General features: G+C 40.6%; 1 protein-coding gene across 3 annotated transcripts in view; it reads left to right on the forward strand.

Annotated features, from left to right (window-relative positions):
• sh3pxd2aa (SH3 and PX domains 2Aa) overlaps positions 1-15,885 on the forward strand; it is a 122,574-nt gene that overhangs the window by 35,452 nt on the left and 71,237 nt on the right. For all 3 annotated transcript variants that reach the window (XM_053418343.1, XM_053418344.1, XM_053418345.1), the window contains exon 5: positions 1,667-1,758. In XM_053418343.1, coding sequence (XP_053274318.1) covers positions 1,667-1,758 — 92 coding nt within the window. The remainder of the gene's footprint in view (positions 1-1,666; positions 1,759-15,885) is intronic.

Here is a 15,885-nt window from a genome sequence, read left to right on the forward strand (position 1 = left end):
TTGTCACGTGCGCCACATTTAGAGAAGCAGAGTGACCTAGTTGTGCATCCAACTTCTCTGCCACTGCACATCATGAAACAGACTTTGAGGTATTCCATCCTTTCCAATTCCTGCCCACTAATAACCCCATCCCCTCATTTCAGACAGTCAGGGAAAAGGAAAAAGGAAGCTCTCCCCCAAATTAACATCCTTGAAAATAATCATTCAAGAGTTCAAGGGAGACTCGCCGTATCACTTCCTGTAACTTCCCTTATTAAGTTTTAATTTTTCCTGGATTCAGATCTCTTCCTCAGCCATGCCTTCCTAACTTCCTTCCTTCCTCTTGGAAAAAAAGCCAATGTGTTTGTCTCCATACACACAGTTAGGCAGCAGTATCGTTGGCCTGCATTAGGAAAGGTTAGCTACAGTATCAGCTTGGTAATTGGGACCAAAAGAATTTAAAAAAAAACAAAAGCAATTATACACATCTGAAATGAACTCTATCTGTAGACCAGCACAAAAAAAGCTTTATGAAACGGGAACCAGCTTCCTAATTATCCAACTGACCCCAAGCGCTCTAATGTTTACAGTTTGCTGTAGCGAGCCGGTTTCTTACCTCAGCACTGTGGAGCCTGTCGCACTGTTTACTTCCTACATCCTGTTTATGAGGCAAACAACAGAGAGGAAGAGTAATTACCCAGTGTTGTCAAAGGATCTGTTCTCTGGAGATTGCAGCATGGTGAGTCCAGCCAGCTGTGGATGCACAGCCAGATACGGACTCTTCAATCACAACCACAAGGCTCTTTTAATAATATAGGATCCATTGTATGAAATATGGAGGAAGTTCGGTGCTGTGCCGACCATGTCTGTCATCACACATGTTCATGGTCCAGCTCCCCGCTACTGTACATGAGCTATGCCTTGGGTGAAAGCAGGCTAGATCATTAAATATACATGGTTAGCCAGACATACGATCCTCTCTTTGACTGTAGTTTGGCTTTGTCAGTGAAAATACAGGGAGAGTACAGAGGAGCAAGAATGGCTTAAATAGTGTAGACAGTTATTTTCTATGATCAATAGTTTGATTGCCTTTTTGCTAATTTGATTGCGCCAGAGATACCGTTGTTTCCACGAAAAAACGGTAATGCAAACATTACTGCTCTACTCTCCGATCTTCCTCCTCACTGCTCCTCCTGCCCACTTATCCATGGGGTCTGGAGCTTTCAGCTGTGCAGCCCTCATCTCTGGAACTCTCTCCCACAAGCCATCTGTGAGACTGACTTTCTCTCCACCATCAAATCGCGTCTCAAAGCACACATTCTTAGACTTACTTATTCTAAGTCTTACTATCGTTTATTTTATACATATTCTATTAGCCTATTATTATGAAGTGTTGCATTGATGTTCTGATATTTTGCAGTTTTTTTAATGTTAGTACATGTGTAAAATGCATTATTAATTATTATTATTGTTTACATATTCTCACCTTACAGTTTTTATAGTGCATGGGGCAGAAAACAATTGCCCATTAACTTAGGACACTCCACCAGAGTCAATTAACATTGGATATTAAAATGCGTCTTGTTTCCAGATTCTATCACCAGGGGGCCATATGTTCACTAAAATAATATGTTTTGACCGCTGGTTGCTTTTTTACCCACCGTTCTTCTCCTGTCTCTCTCTGCAGGCGCTAGTGCGACTCCCTCCTCAGATTTCTCAGAGCGAGGAAGTGCTGCGCTTCTTTGAGACGAAAGCTGAGGACATCAATCCCCCAGTGGAGTGAGTGTCACATACTATACATACTGAACACACAAACACATGTACACACTGGCAGTATGGACTAGTCAGATTTCTGATTTATGTGTTGCTGTCCTGCAGTGACACCATCTTTACTGTGGTGGCAGAGTCAAGCTGTACTTGACTGAGAAGGGAGAGTAATTGTTTGTGACTTTGGCTTTTGGGGGGAAAACAAACCAAGACATTAGTTACAGCTCCCCTCTACCTGCACTGCTGTCACATTGTGTTTTGGAACGTCATAACTTTACATTTCAGGAATTCTGTCATCTAAATAAGACAGTACAGTCAGGACTAATGATGTTATCTTGAAGCACTGACTAAAAAGATGGAAATGAAAGGAAATTCAGTCTATGCTGAAATCACAACTTGTAGCGGTTGTTGTAAAAGTTGCACAGTCTCACTTCCAGCTCTGTATAAGCAGATACAATTTTTCATCATTTGCTAACTTGTGATTATAAATTTACAAATTGTCCTCTCACATCAGGGTTTATTTCCGATGAGTTAAAAACTAAATTATTTCATTTTGCACAGGCTTGGGGATTTTTTCTGTATTTTTGTTTGTTGTTTGAGCAGCTGAAAATCAAAAGTGTAGAACATATGCACATCCCATGAATCACACAAAGGTGCTTAATGGTAGGGTTGGTAATTTGTTTCACAAAAACATCATATCTTATTTAATGAAATGACGTCATCTGAAAAAAAGCCAGTGTCTAACTTGCAGGGCTGTAATAAACATGACAGATGGATTTCATTTTGACGAAATGAAAGAAGAGACGATAGCTAGAAGTTAGCGAGCAGGTCTTGGAAAAGTCATCTTCTAGCAGCCGTGAGTCAGTGCATGTTTGTGAGGTTTAGGTGCGTAGCTATGACGCGAGCGCCGGTGTGAGGGTGTAGGATGTATCGGTTGCATATTTTCAAAGTGTGTCCTGCTCTTGTTGGCTTTTCTGGGATTACCAACCCTAGCTTTAAACAACTCAAAGCAGAGAAACAAAAACATAGTTCTGCACACTTTGTCTCCATTTCAGTGAAGCTGAAGTGAGTCATCCACTATGCTTTTCACGTTATGTCTGAAGTAGAGCATGTAGCTCTGGTCGTTGGCATATGTCTCTGTAAATCTACCTTGAAAGGGGTTACAGTTAGGGCACCATTGTTTTTTACAGCTGAAAACCACACACAGCACAGATATGTTCATTGTTGTGATTTGCAGGTGAAAAGACGTTTAGTTGTCAGTGAATTACGGGACTCAATTTTAACACAAAATGTTCAACTGTAGTTTAGAGTTATTTTGATAAGTGTATATCGACATGCAGCTTCTCCTTAACAAGAAAGAAGCTGAAAATATAATTTCTCGACAAACTACCACATAACTGCAGGTTCACAAATTAGATGCGACCACAGTAATGGTTTTGCCTACAGAGAGATACAGCTTCCTCATACATGTGCATCATCCTCTAAATGTTAGCTTCTCTTGGATGTTATTGTTTCACGCCGAATCCCAGAAATGCTGCACTGAAGGCTGAAAGCTCATTACCTCTCTGTCTGTTCTCGCTTTCTACACTATTCCCAAATCACCTCTCCCTCTCTCCGAGTTCGTTAAAACCTCCGATCAGGCCAGGTGGAGTTGATGGCATGGGGGGGAGGAATTGATGGATGTGAGAGTGGGAGGAGGAGAGAGACTTGTTTCATAGCAGGAGATAGCCCCTTTGGGTAGTTTTTAATTAGAGAACACACTCTCCTCTCCAAACCTCAAATGCCAGTATTGCACTACTCATTTGCAAATCAGTATTCTTGTTAGACCCGGGCGATGTCTTTTTTTAATTACTCCTCTCCTCTCCTCTCTTCTCCAGGCAGGATTTAGTGACCTCTGCCTGTGACTGATTCTCAGTACAGCCCAGAACTAAAGATTATCTCCCCAACTCTTCCTATAAATTCTTTCTATCCAACTCGGCCCCAGTCTGGTTTACTCTCTGTCCATACAGCTTTGCCGTCTCCATCTAGATCTTTTCAACCGACTTGTGCCCTTCTATCTAACTCCGACTTCAATCTTACAGAGATTCACCTGGGACAAAGTGTATTCAAGAACACAATAACAGTGGGGTTAAACCTCAAAATTAGACAGTGGTCAAAATACAGAACAGTACCATGAACAGTCTCATGTAACTTTTGAGAAAGTAAACATTTATGTTTCACTAAAATAATATATAGCATGACTTGAGCAACTTTGGGCTTGATAGAAAAATGTCAAAGCCACTGCAGTAGAGAACAAGTGTTTCAGAAACAATTTATCAAACCTACCTTTAAACAGCAGAATTACATTGTTTATGTCTGAAGGTAATGCAGGAATAACGCAGCATTAAATGTATGTGACGTGGCGACACAGCCCGTTGTCGGATAACGTCATGTTGTCTTGAAAAAGTTTAACTCTTCCATACTCACGAGGTTGTGATTCTACGTATATCCCCATTGCAAAGGTGTCACAGCTGCAAAGAGGATAAATCTGTGTCCATACTGCAGGTGTATCAGCTGAAGTAAAAGTCTGTGAAACTCCACCGAAACACATGAGGATGTGAGACAGTAAAAAGGATAAGTCACAGTGAATTTTGTGCTCCACAGTCATTACTGTCCCAGGCGTCCTATGTTTGTTCGATTGAGCCATTTTTGGAATGATTTCACACAGTGTGATGCAGCTTTAATTGCCATACATACTAAGACAAGTGTGCACAGCTAGAAACATCTATAGACACATGGTGAGGAAATATTCTGCCTTTTTGTCCCAGGGAGAAGTGCTTTATTCAGGCAGCCATTAAACGACACAATGAAAGCAATATTAGCATGCTGCGAAGTTGAAGACACAGTTGGAAACCAGTGATGGTGCAGTGGTGGAGAGCTCAGTCTGACTAAGAACTGTCCTCCAGTCAGCGTCAGATCAAACAGAGCTGGAATCTCTTCAGGCTTCTCTGTTTCCCTGCAGGCTTTCACTCTGTCTTAATAAAAGAGGAAAAGACTCACGGGAGTGAACTGCCCAATATCTGTCAAAAAAAAAAGACTACTCAGTTAAGGGTCAGTAAGATGTCCTGATTCGATTGGGGCACGGCTAAATTGGATGGGTTCCCCTTGTTCCCGACTCGTAATGCTTTTGCTAAATGAAAATGAATCACAGGGGAGAGTATTCAGGAATGAGATTGGACAATGATTTAAAGTTAATATTGGCATGTATGTGTTTTGGCAGTGTGTGGATTATTTAGTGTTTGTGTGCAAGAGCACATGTTTGTTATTTACTGTAGAGGAAGAGAAGTGATATGAAACCCTGAGAAGGATGGACCATTGAAGAATAATATTAATCTATCATGTTGTGTGTTTGTGTGTGTGTTTGTGTGTGTGCGTGTGTGTGTGTGTGTGTCCTATCAGCTCATCTATTACATCCTAGTATCTGATATTGAATGTCCTCCATTTGTTCTTTTATGGTTTTATGCATGTGGTGTATTTAGTCCTGCATCTGCATTAAGAAGCAAACCTGATTACTTCGTCACTGATTCCATTTGGTTTCAACTTTGAGGTTCTGCAGCTGCAGCAGAAAAAGAAGTAAAAGTAAACGATTGATTTTGTAGTTGGAGGAGACAGGTTGGAGTGGCTGCCAAATTAATGTTGACAGCCTGTAGCTAGCACCTGAAAATGAGATGAGCAGCAGAAGATATGAAGCTCTCATTAAAAATTAATCTGACAGATCCACTGGTGTAGCCAACATTTATTTTTTACACTTTGTTTTTCACATCTTGACTGAAATATCGGCGGACCTGATTCTCATAAATTAAAACTACTGATATAATTTTCAAGCTCCTGATAGCGTTGCAGAACAGGTTTTTCCACAGAGGAATCACTACTCTCTTTGACTTGTTAAAGTACTAAATCCCAGTGATCACAGAGGAATGTTACAGAGCGGTGCTACTTTTACATCACAAGGCTTTGGCTGAAGAAGACACCAGCACATAGCACATTGGTGAGTCTCTTCTGTAACTAATGTTAATCAGCTACAGTAACACACAGTCTGCCACGGGCAACATTTGTCATTTTAACCAGTAGAAGAAACAGGCAGCAACTGCTAAAGAAAATAATTCCCGAATCGCTTATAAAAGTTTCATGTAGATGTTTCTATAGCAGTGAGTGAACTGTGATATTGTCCTCCCAAAAGATGCCAGTGAAGTTATTAGAAAACGTTGTTGAACCTCTTTGTAAATTGATGAGCCATGAAAACAGTGATATGATGAACAGAAAATGAATGATGCGAGTACACATCCTCGCCAAGGAGGTTATATTTTGACCTCTGTCCGTCTGTCTGTTGGTTGGTTGGTTTGATTCTCGGCAAGATTGCACGAAAGCTGCAGAACAGATTTCCATGATGGGGTCTGAGCCAAGAAAGACCCCATTACATTTTTTCAATCACTTTTTAAAAAATTGTGAGATATCACTAATTTACCAGGGAATATTTTATCGACCTTGCTGGAAAGATCAGGCACATTTAGGGGACTGATTTCTATTAGTGCGTATGAGTTGGTGCAACTTGATTGGATTGGAGGGGACGGTAGGAAGAATGCTCTCTACTAAGTCCACATGTAGTTTCAGTATATTTTGTGTTATAGTAAACCTCTAAATGCATATAAATCTTTAGTCAAACAAGTGACTGGCACTCAAGAGAATTTTTCTCAATCAGTTTTTTACAATTACTTGCAAATATTGTGATGAAAGCGTCTTTTTGCTTTAGAAACACGCACGCACACACACAAACACACAAAAACACACACACACACACACTCACTCACACTATTTATATAATGTTGAACCACCATGCCCATCTATCTCTCCTGAATCATCCAAAACGTTGTGAACTCAGGGCTTTGTGACTTTTCATCCACCATCAGAATCATAACAGGATTATCCACCTCCTATATTCATTTCTTCTCTCCCCTAAAACTTGTCGTGACCCAGTTTGAACCCAGAATGATTTCTGTCCTAACTTGAAGCCAGCCAAAGGCAAATGAGCTGAAACGGTAACTTACAGCACATCTCAAAGATGTTTCCTCCAGCTTCACTTCTCCTATCGGTGTCCTCAAACTGCCTTGAGTGCTGTCAAGCAGAAGGGATGAGGGATGGTTGCAGAGACAATAAAACTGATATATGGCATGAGAGTCTCTGTCAAGGTTAAAAATCTAAAATGAAATTGATGCCCCTGAAAAGGTCGCAGCCTACCTATCGTTTCAAAAAGTAAAAAACCCGACAAGGTGGAAAAGTCAACAAAGTGAGTGAGGTTATAACAGATACTGAGTTTGCAGTAAGCTGTCTCCATGGCAATTTGTCAGTCTCTAACAAATGCCAGGAGAGGTGGTTAAAAGCGCCAGCAAATACTCTCAGGTGGACTTCAGTGCTGTTTCTATCAAACTGCCATTTCCAGGTTTACAATGAACTTTTATGTCCAACATGTTTATATATAGAAGAAACATCCTCGGGTTACCTCCACGACCGATTTACTTTATTGTTCTGTCACAAAAGAACACAGTAAATAAACAGTGAAGTTAACATAAATGTGTCACAAATAAGAAATACTTCCAAGAGTGAAATATCCGAGAAACCGTTCACAATATAGTGCAATTTTATAACTATATATATATCACCAAATCACAACATAATTTCTCTCAAGGCACTTCACATAAAAGGCTGAGACCTTACAATTTGTACAATTGTTTTGTGTGTGTGTGTGTGTGTGGGTGTGTGTGTGTTAGCGGTCGGCGATATGGCAAAAATACCATATCATGATTTTTTTTCATGCAAGATAACAATCCACTATCTTCTCACGATTTGTTTTTATTTGGGATTTAGTGGCATTTTGCAAGTTACTGAACATTATTAACATAAGGGCCAAACACATCAAGTGTACAATTCTACAAACTAAGTATGAACATTCATCAATAATTTTGACATGGTTTGGACAATTACATGACTTTTGCATAAATCGGTTATAACGTTCTCTCTTTAAAGGCAGATCGTAGAGACATTTGAATTATTCACGATATAATATCGTCGTATCGTACACCCCTAGTGTAGGACCACACTCAGGTGGGGATCAGACTGAAGATTCAAAAGTATTTTTGCACATGTCCAGACCAGTCCATTTACCAAAGACCGACCAGCAGACAGAATACCAAATGAGGATTCCACACAAAAGGCAGAATGGGGCAGGCTGAGCATGATGACATATCAGAGATTGCAGAAAATTTGAAAAAGTATGCAGGCAGACAAAGTAGCAAAATAACTTGTAAGTACTGATAGTGAGAAGTGCATAGCGTGTTAACCAACCTTCTGGCTGCTTGATCCAGTGTTAAAGTTAGCTTGTAGTTGTGGCATCGATTTGTGAATCAGGCACAGATGTGCATATTGTTTTGGAATTAAGTACCAAAAGCTTTCGAATGTCATTTTCTTTCAAAGTTTACATCTTCTTCGGCATCCGCTATGTTTTTTCTTTTTTTGTGCATCTGTCGCAAGTTAGAAGCGTCATCAACATGCACTCGCTTGTGGAAAACCCTCCGGATAATCTCCTGCTGTGTTCACATTTTGACATTATCTTGGGGTCTCAACCGAGGGCTGGAAACTTCAGAAAATATATCCACATCAATTGACTCAGACATTTGCTTTCGCTCGGTCAGAAATTATCTAGAGTTCAGTGCATGTCAGAAAACAACCACAGTAACAGGGCCAAAACCTTACACCAGGTCCCGTCGTCCTATAATCTCATCCTAAGAGTTAGGCTGTTATCAATTGTTACAACAGCAATGAAAACGGCACCAATTAATTATAGTATCCCATTATATTATTTCTGTTGGAATTAGCTGCTCTCTCTACTGGAAACATCATCTGTGCCTGCTGCTCTGGGTTCTCTTTCACACTGCAGACATTTCAGCTCCTCGTTAAACTTTTTCGTGGCAGGCTGCCAAAAGGTGCTGATCATCTCTAAGTATTCTGAGCAAAGAATGTATTTATTACCATTCCCACTTTTCCTCTTAACCTGCATAATTTGACATCATAGTGATGAGGCAGCATTATTTGTTAGCAAGCGTCTATAAGCTGTTGAATGGCATAATATTCTCAACAACCTGAACCACAGCTCCTGAAAGCAGAGCAAGAAAGTAAATGTGGTAAACTGCTTATTGTAAAAAAATAATCCAACTGTCTCATCTTTGTGATTGTCTGCATTATCTGATTCCTCAACTCTTGAATAAAATGAATAAAAGCTTTTGGTAACTTGATTGCTGATGATTGTGAGCTACCAATAGAAAATAAAGCCCCTTTATTGTCCCTTGTTTAAATCTACTAAGCTGCTTAGCTAGAAGCCTTTGTGCTGTAAATTTGGTGATCAGCATGTGCAGCCAAAAACTTGACCCTATGTATACTGCATTTGTACCAGAACAGTAAGGCTCAGTTGATTTTATTTTCATGCTAGTGTTAGGCAAGAAGCAACAGAGTTCTCCCATGTCCTTGTACCCTGTTTGTAGTAGAAGTACATGTGATCAAGGCTTTATGCAATATATGGGTAATTGCTGGATTGGTTCTCTTCCTACCTTTATGAGTTAGTTTCTTGATTGCAGCAGGCAACTATGTATCTCCATCTGAAAGTCTGTAGTGTGGTGTACCCCAAGGTACTGTTCTGGGTCCTATTCTTTTCTGTCTTCTCTACAGTATATTATTTCCTTTGGCATACAAAATAAACACAGGTCTATTAAAAAACCTCAAAATGTATTTAAAGTTCAATGCTGACAAAACAAGAAGTTTCTGTATTGCCCCAGCTAGAAGCAACCCAAATGTAATGGATAGTCTTGGGTCTCCTACTGTAAATAAAAGTGTGGATGGGTTATTCATATCTGCTTTTTCAGCTAAGAAATATTTATTATAAATCTCCCTTTGTATATAATACTCAGATTGAGATCATTAGTCCCCTTTACCGAATTTTGTAAAAAAAAGTCCACAGGCTGCTTATATGCAAAAACTTCTGACAAAGTCATTTAGCATGGTTTCATTTTCTAAGGGTCTTTGATTTGTATGCTGGTTCTAACTTCAGGCTTAAAACCAGTTGTGGCTCCTACACTTTGCCACATAGAAATTAGCTAAAGATGTGGACAACTTTTAAAAACTAGTTAAGTCTTCCCAGGTTTGGACTTTGCTCTTTAATTTATACATTTAATTTAATTTATATCTTTCTATCTTTATCTTAAATTTCATTCACTCATTTTCACCAACTTATTTCGCTTCTCTTCCCATGTCGTACTCATCACTTCCTATTGTCTGTGAGTCATGAAGCATCTTTCCTCCTCCTCCTCCTGGCCTCCCACCTCCATCTTTCTCCTCCCAGTCATCTGTCTGTTCCACTCCGTCTGCTGTGAGCAGGAGACAGGCGACAGACTCACTCAACCTTAATGGATAAGCTGCTCCGTTCCCCTCAGTATTAGGATCAATAGCACTCACTGGAGAACGCACAGCAACAACACGGGCAGCGTGCATCACCGGTGTTGATGGGGTTAAACACTTTGAGCGTGTCAGAGTGGTGAGGAGCGGTCAGCTGAGTGTGTGGCCTGTGGGAAGTCTTGTGTGTACATGTATGTGCTTTCATGTGTGAGCGTTTATCGACCGGTCTCTAACGGAGCAGTTGTTCACTTCATGCAATTATATTTTTAAATGTTTGACATCATTCCCAAAGAGATGCGGCAGAAGAAGAATAGATGTTTTTATATGAATAAAGTGTTTTTTTTCAAGACTAAATTGGTCTTCTTTATTGTCAGGTTATTTCAGTGCACCCCCCCATCTGTTATACATCTCTACTGTCTCGCCTCCATTTTTTCACCCGTCATCATTTTACATGTATGCACTCATTCACCCGCCCACCCGCCCAGTTGATGCGGTGTCTGACTGACTTGTGCTCTCCTCCTCGCACACTTACTCACAGGGTGTTGTCAAGGTGGCGTTGTCGGCTTGCTACACAAATAGCTCTGGAAGGAGCGGGCCGTACGTGAGTGTGATGAATAACGGTGGCCACAAGGGTGATGACATGTGTCCACTTTATCACTTCCTGGAAAAGGATGGAGGAGAGGAGGAAGGAAAGAGTAATATGGGCCTGGTGCCAAGGGTTGGGAGGAGGTATAACACAGGCCAACAGTGCAATGACCATCCCTCTATATCTCTGACAAGCTACAGCCAACTTAAAATAATCAATACATGAGGCAGTGGCTGCAGTTTATTGGCATTTGGGTTAAAGGTGCGCACTCTGAACTCTCCTTGCATCATTTCTATGGCTAGGTCAAACTGTGACATTCTACGTTTTCAAACCCCCACCATTCAGTCTCATTACAGGACTCAAGCCTTGACAACAGCGGGTGAGCTGCTGCTCTACTACATATGATTGAATTTTCTGACTAAGATTTGATTAGAAAAAGGAGCCATGTGCCTGGCAGGGCAACACGGGGAGCAATCCCATCAATCAAAGCTCAGAAAAATCCCTCAGACCTTTTGCAGATTCTGCTGTCAGCTACAGTTTTCTCCTGTCTCTGCCTATGCTTTGAGTGATGTTGACCCCTATCTGTGGACCGAAAATACTGCACCTCAGCGGGACTCTGAGCTGATGTCACTCTTGTGTAATCAGCTGCTGCTTTTTGAAGTCGAGCAACTTTGATGTTTAATGCATTTTTAAAGGATCTTCAGATGGATGTAAGGTCTTTTTTATTTTATTTTTATGTGTTCATATGTTCTGCAGAATAATAACTACAGAAACATGGATAGCTCACTCTTGTAGTGCAACAGCCTGATATGAAAGAACAATTAACATTGCATCTGAGGGGAAAAAAATTTAAGTGTAAAAATACATCCGTGTGTGCACATATTCATACACTCGTATACACATGGGAACTGCCCAGTGTAACTGCTCCTCGGAGCAGTTTCTTTGTGATGTCACAAACTTAAAGCTCCCATTTCACAACTGTCTGATCTCTTATTCTACTCTCTAGTAACTCTCCACATGGTGGCGTACTTCACAATACAACTACAAAGTGAAGTTCTTTGCACCCTAACCTGCTCGATACAGTTCGACCACTTGTCCAATCTTGTGTTCTCTCACAAACCTCCAGGGCCTTCTCTCCTCCATAGTTTTACTCACTGTTCACACACAAATTTTTCTCTGACTCTTGGTCTGTCTTATTTCTCACTTATGTCTATTTTGGCCCCCTTCTCTTCCTGTGTGAGATGTATTTCCTCTGGATGGAATTTCTCGGTCCTCTTAAACTTCCCAGACACCCCACAATCCCAACCCTTTTCCCTTTTTGGGAGACATTAATGTTTCCTTCTCTTACTTAGGCAGTTTCGCTTGTATCTTGCATTTTTATTGAGCCAATTTGCATTAGACGTAGGTCGTGATTTGTTTTATCTGTCGGGGCTCGTGGTAGGCAATCAAATAACTATCAGCCTAAATGTTATTATCTGCTCCCTGCAAACGGTAGCGGTGACAAATTTCTCTATTAATATGTGCATAATGCATTTCCGCCATGATAAAAATATTGGCCACTGCCCCCCATAGGCTACTGTAGTGTTAGACACGGGTGATGTTATCATCATTCATCATGCCCCCTCACACCCCTCTCCATGAATAACAATAGGGATCGACCTTGGCTTGTGGCTGGAGGAGCGAGATGCTGCAAGATTATCAGATTATTACAGGGATAAGACATGGACTCATGCGATAGGTCAGTTTCGGGGCTGTTGACAAGGGATTGTTTAAGTAGCATGGTCACCCCCTGGTGATGGGGTGAGGACAGATTTGGTGTTTTAGGGCTAATTACAGATAAGTGCTTGATAATGTGTTTGTGCAATTTAGAGAGTGTGGAGTAATGGTAAAGAAGTTCTATCTCTGCTAATGACAGGAGGTCTTTTTTTAACTTATACTAGCCACCAATTTTCAACCTCATCTCTATGTATGTATCAAAGGTTGACATTCTTATTGACACCATGTACACTTGTCAGTACTCTGAGAGAACTACCCTATTCACCACCTCAGATTACCAAGTAAGTTCATGGGAGTTGAGCAGTAAATTGATTTAGGATTTCAATTTAGGTTAAGTGTTTAATGTGAGTTCAAATTCAAGCAAAGAACAAACAATGTTATTTTTTATTTTTTTATCATTACCAGAAAATAAAAATGTAAATTTCAGAACCTAAGCACTGTGAAGAAGGAACAGAGACTTGCAAATTACTATTCAAACATCTATGTTTAAGATGATTTTGAAATAGAATAAGCAGAAGTCGTACATAAAACCAATTATGTTTTGGCACTTCACAGTAAATAGAATATTTTGGTTTTGGTTAGACAAATAAAGCTATATGAAGATGTTAACTTGGGCAAAGAGACAAAGTGACTGCTATTGTTTTTCATCTATTGCCATTTCATCAATTTTTAAAAAGTGTCTATTGCAGCAAAGTTGACATATTAGTATTACATTTTATATATTGATTATCTTTCAATACGATGTTGACTTTAAATGGTCCTGATTGATAAGAGTAAAAAAAAAAAAAAGCAGCAAATAATCTTGATTTTATAAGGGGTATTTATATAACAGAGAGAGAAATGGATTCTAGTCACAGTCCTCCTGAGTGTAGAAATAAGAAACAAAAATATTTTTTTGGTTCAACCTAAAGAAGCGTTTCGGTTTTTGTGTGTAGAGCACAGTGTTCCTCGAGGCCAACCTGGAGGGGTTAATGTGTATGCTGGGCTTTAGCCTTGTCTTGGTCACGAGGGCTAAACGACAGCGGAAGACAGGGGGTAAATTGGGGCTCCTGAGGGGCTTAGAAGATGTAGGCTTGAGGGTGGTAAGGTTACAGCTCAGGTCCGGATTTGGTGGCACTTTGGGATGTAGGGGGTGGGGAGCAGGGACGAGGAACGAGAGAGAGAGAGAGAAGGGGGGCTAGGATGATGATCTCTGTGCTTATTTATTGGTCTTGCAGGCATAGCAGGGAGCCATTAACTGTCATCAACTTGAAGCAATGATGCTTATACTTGTAAACACATTGATTAGCGCTTTAGGTTCCACACCACTCATATAATTCAAATTAGTGACCTCATTGTCCTTATGGACCCGTTTAAAAAAAAGATTTTTATAATGTTCAGTCTGTTAAGTTTACACAAAGAATGTAGTCAACGTTGACATTATAGTCATAATACAACTTGACTGTCAAGCAAGTATAATGGTGGTCGAAAGCCTCCAAAACTACAAGGAAGTCAAAGTTTTTATCGAATTGTCTTTGTGTTAAGTATTTAGGATGAACTATAAGATCAGGGCTAGTGTTTTTCTTAAAGAAACTTAATCCAGTTTACACCCTCATTGTGTTCCCTCCTAAAAGCCAACATAATCCTACAGAAGCAGAACTGCTGTGAGTATGTGTCGTGAATACCACTTGATGAAGAACATGATGTTAGAGAACACAATGAATACTGTACTCATTTCCATATAGGTGATTATGTGAATTTGATAGAACACAGATTCTGCTGTGTTCTTATACTAATTCATGAGCAGTTTAAGACACCCTGTCGTCGGCTGACCACTGCGCTTACTAGCCTGAGCCATACACCACATGGGCTGCCTCAGGATGCCCAAAGCTGTCTTAGCCTGACAATCCAGTCGAGTGCTCAGAGCTGTGGAGCTGATAAGACATGCATGGAGGTGCTCCTGCGTCATGGAGCTGTGGTCAGTGAATACACTGTGACTAAATGTCAGCATGTGATGAAAAGCGTGCCGAAATGTGTGTGTGAGTGTCTCCTTGTATGCTACTTTAAGTTATGCATACCTTTCAGAACCATTTTATAGCATATAGATTTATAGGCTATTTATGTTAATTGCACATGAAGTGTGCAAAAATAGTCAATATCTGTGTGTGCACTAATCTGCACTAATTTCTGTAACACAGGAAATCATTTTGTTTGTCACAGGTCTATTGAGGTTGTTTATAGTAAAATTAACTAATCGGAATGGTTGTAATGTAAGCATGAACATTTCTTATTTCAATGATAGCAAATTACTTAAAGACAGCCTCTGAACCCTATGTCTTCACACGGGTATTAGACAACTCTTTACAGCGTTTCTTTAATGGCTGCAAAACCTGGCCTTGAAATTCCGCCTTTACCAACATAAAACAGGCCTTTCTTCACCACTGCAGTATGTGTTCTTCATGTCGCCTTTCACCCCTTGCCTCCTCCTCTCCACACCTCAAGGAGACATAGGAAAAGAACTGGCAGCCGGAGCTGGCTGCTCAGCCCTCGAGGGAAGAGTTGGATTTCAGCCTCAGTGACTTGGGTCACTGGATGGAGTCTGGACTCTGTGTTTCTGTTCTCCCTCCTCTCCTCTCTGTATTTTGCCCCACACTGCTCCTCCTTTATGCCCTAATGCTTTGCAGATGCCTCCAAAACCGACCTGCCTCTAAAAACAAAGCCCAAAATAGCCGACATGTGCTCATGTTATGTTACATGTAAGCGGCATAGCTGACAGACTAAACATCTCTCTGTGTTTTTACTGTGTTACAACAATAATGTCTGCTCTTGTTCAGAACTAGGCTAATTTGCTTCTACCGTGATTAGCTGTTAGCTTTTAGCACGGCTAATGGGTGTGTGTTGACTAATATTTGCCTCCTGAGGTGTATTAGTGGGCTAATGCTCAGATGTCATGTAGGCCTGTTGTTCTAAAGCCCTCTGTGAATGCTTAATGCTAACAACCACCCACACGTGCTTCAAGCTAACCTTTACTTTGACCTGCTTTCCATGACAACAGTAAAAGCACATGCTATTGATCCCATCAGGAGTCACTCTGCACAGCTTTGTTTTAGGCCTTCACGCCAGGTTGAGAGATTTGTGTAGACATATAAGCCGTTTTCATTTATTTAATTCAGTTTTGCCTTTCACACATGCACAACACAGCAAGAAGTTCCCGCGCAGACGCAATAACAACAGCAATAAATCTTCCGCATTTTTCAGGCGAGAGGTGGAGCAGCCGGGTGCAGTAGACAGAGACAGGAAATGATGTATTTACTCCACTG

This window comes from Pleuronectes platessa, chromosome 3 (genome assembly GCF_947347685.1).
Source record: "Pleuronectes platessa chromosome 3, fPlePla1.1, whole genome shotgun sequence".
Taxonomy (NCBI): domain Eukaryota; kingdom Metazoa; phylum Chordata; class Actinopteri; order Pleuronectiformes; family Pleuronectidae; genus Pleuronectes; species Pleuronectes platessa.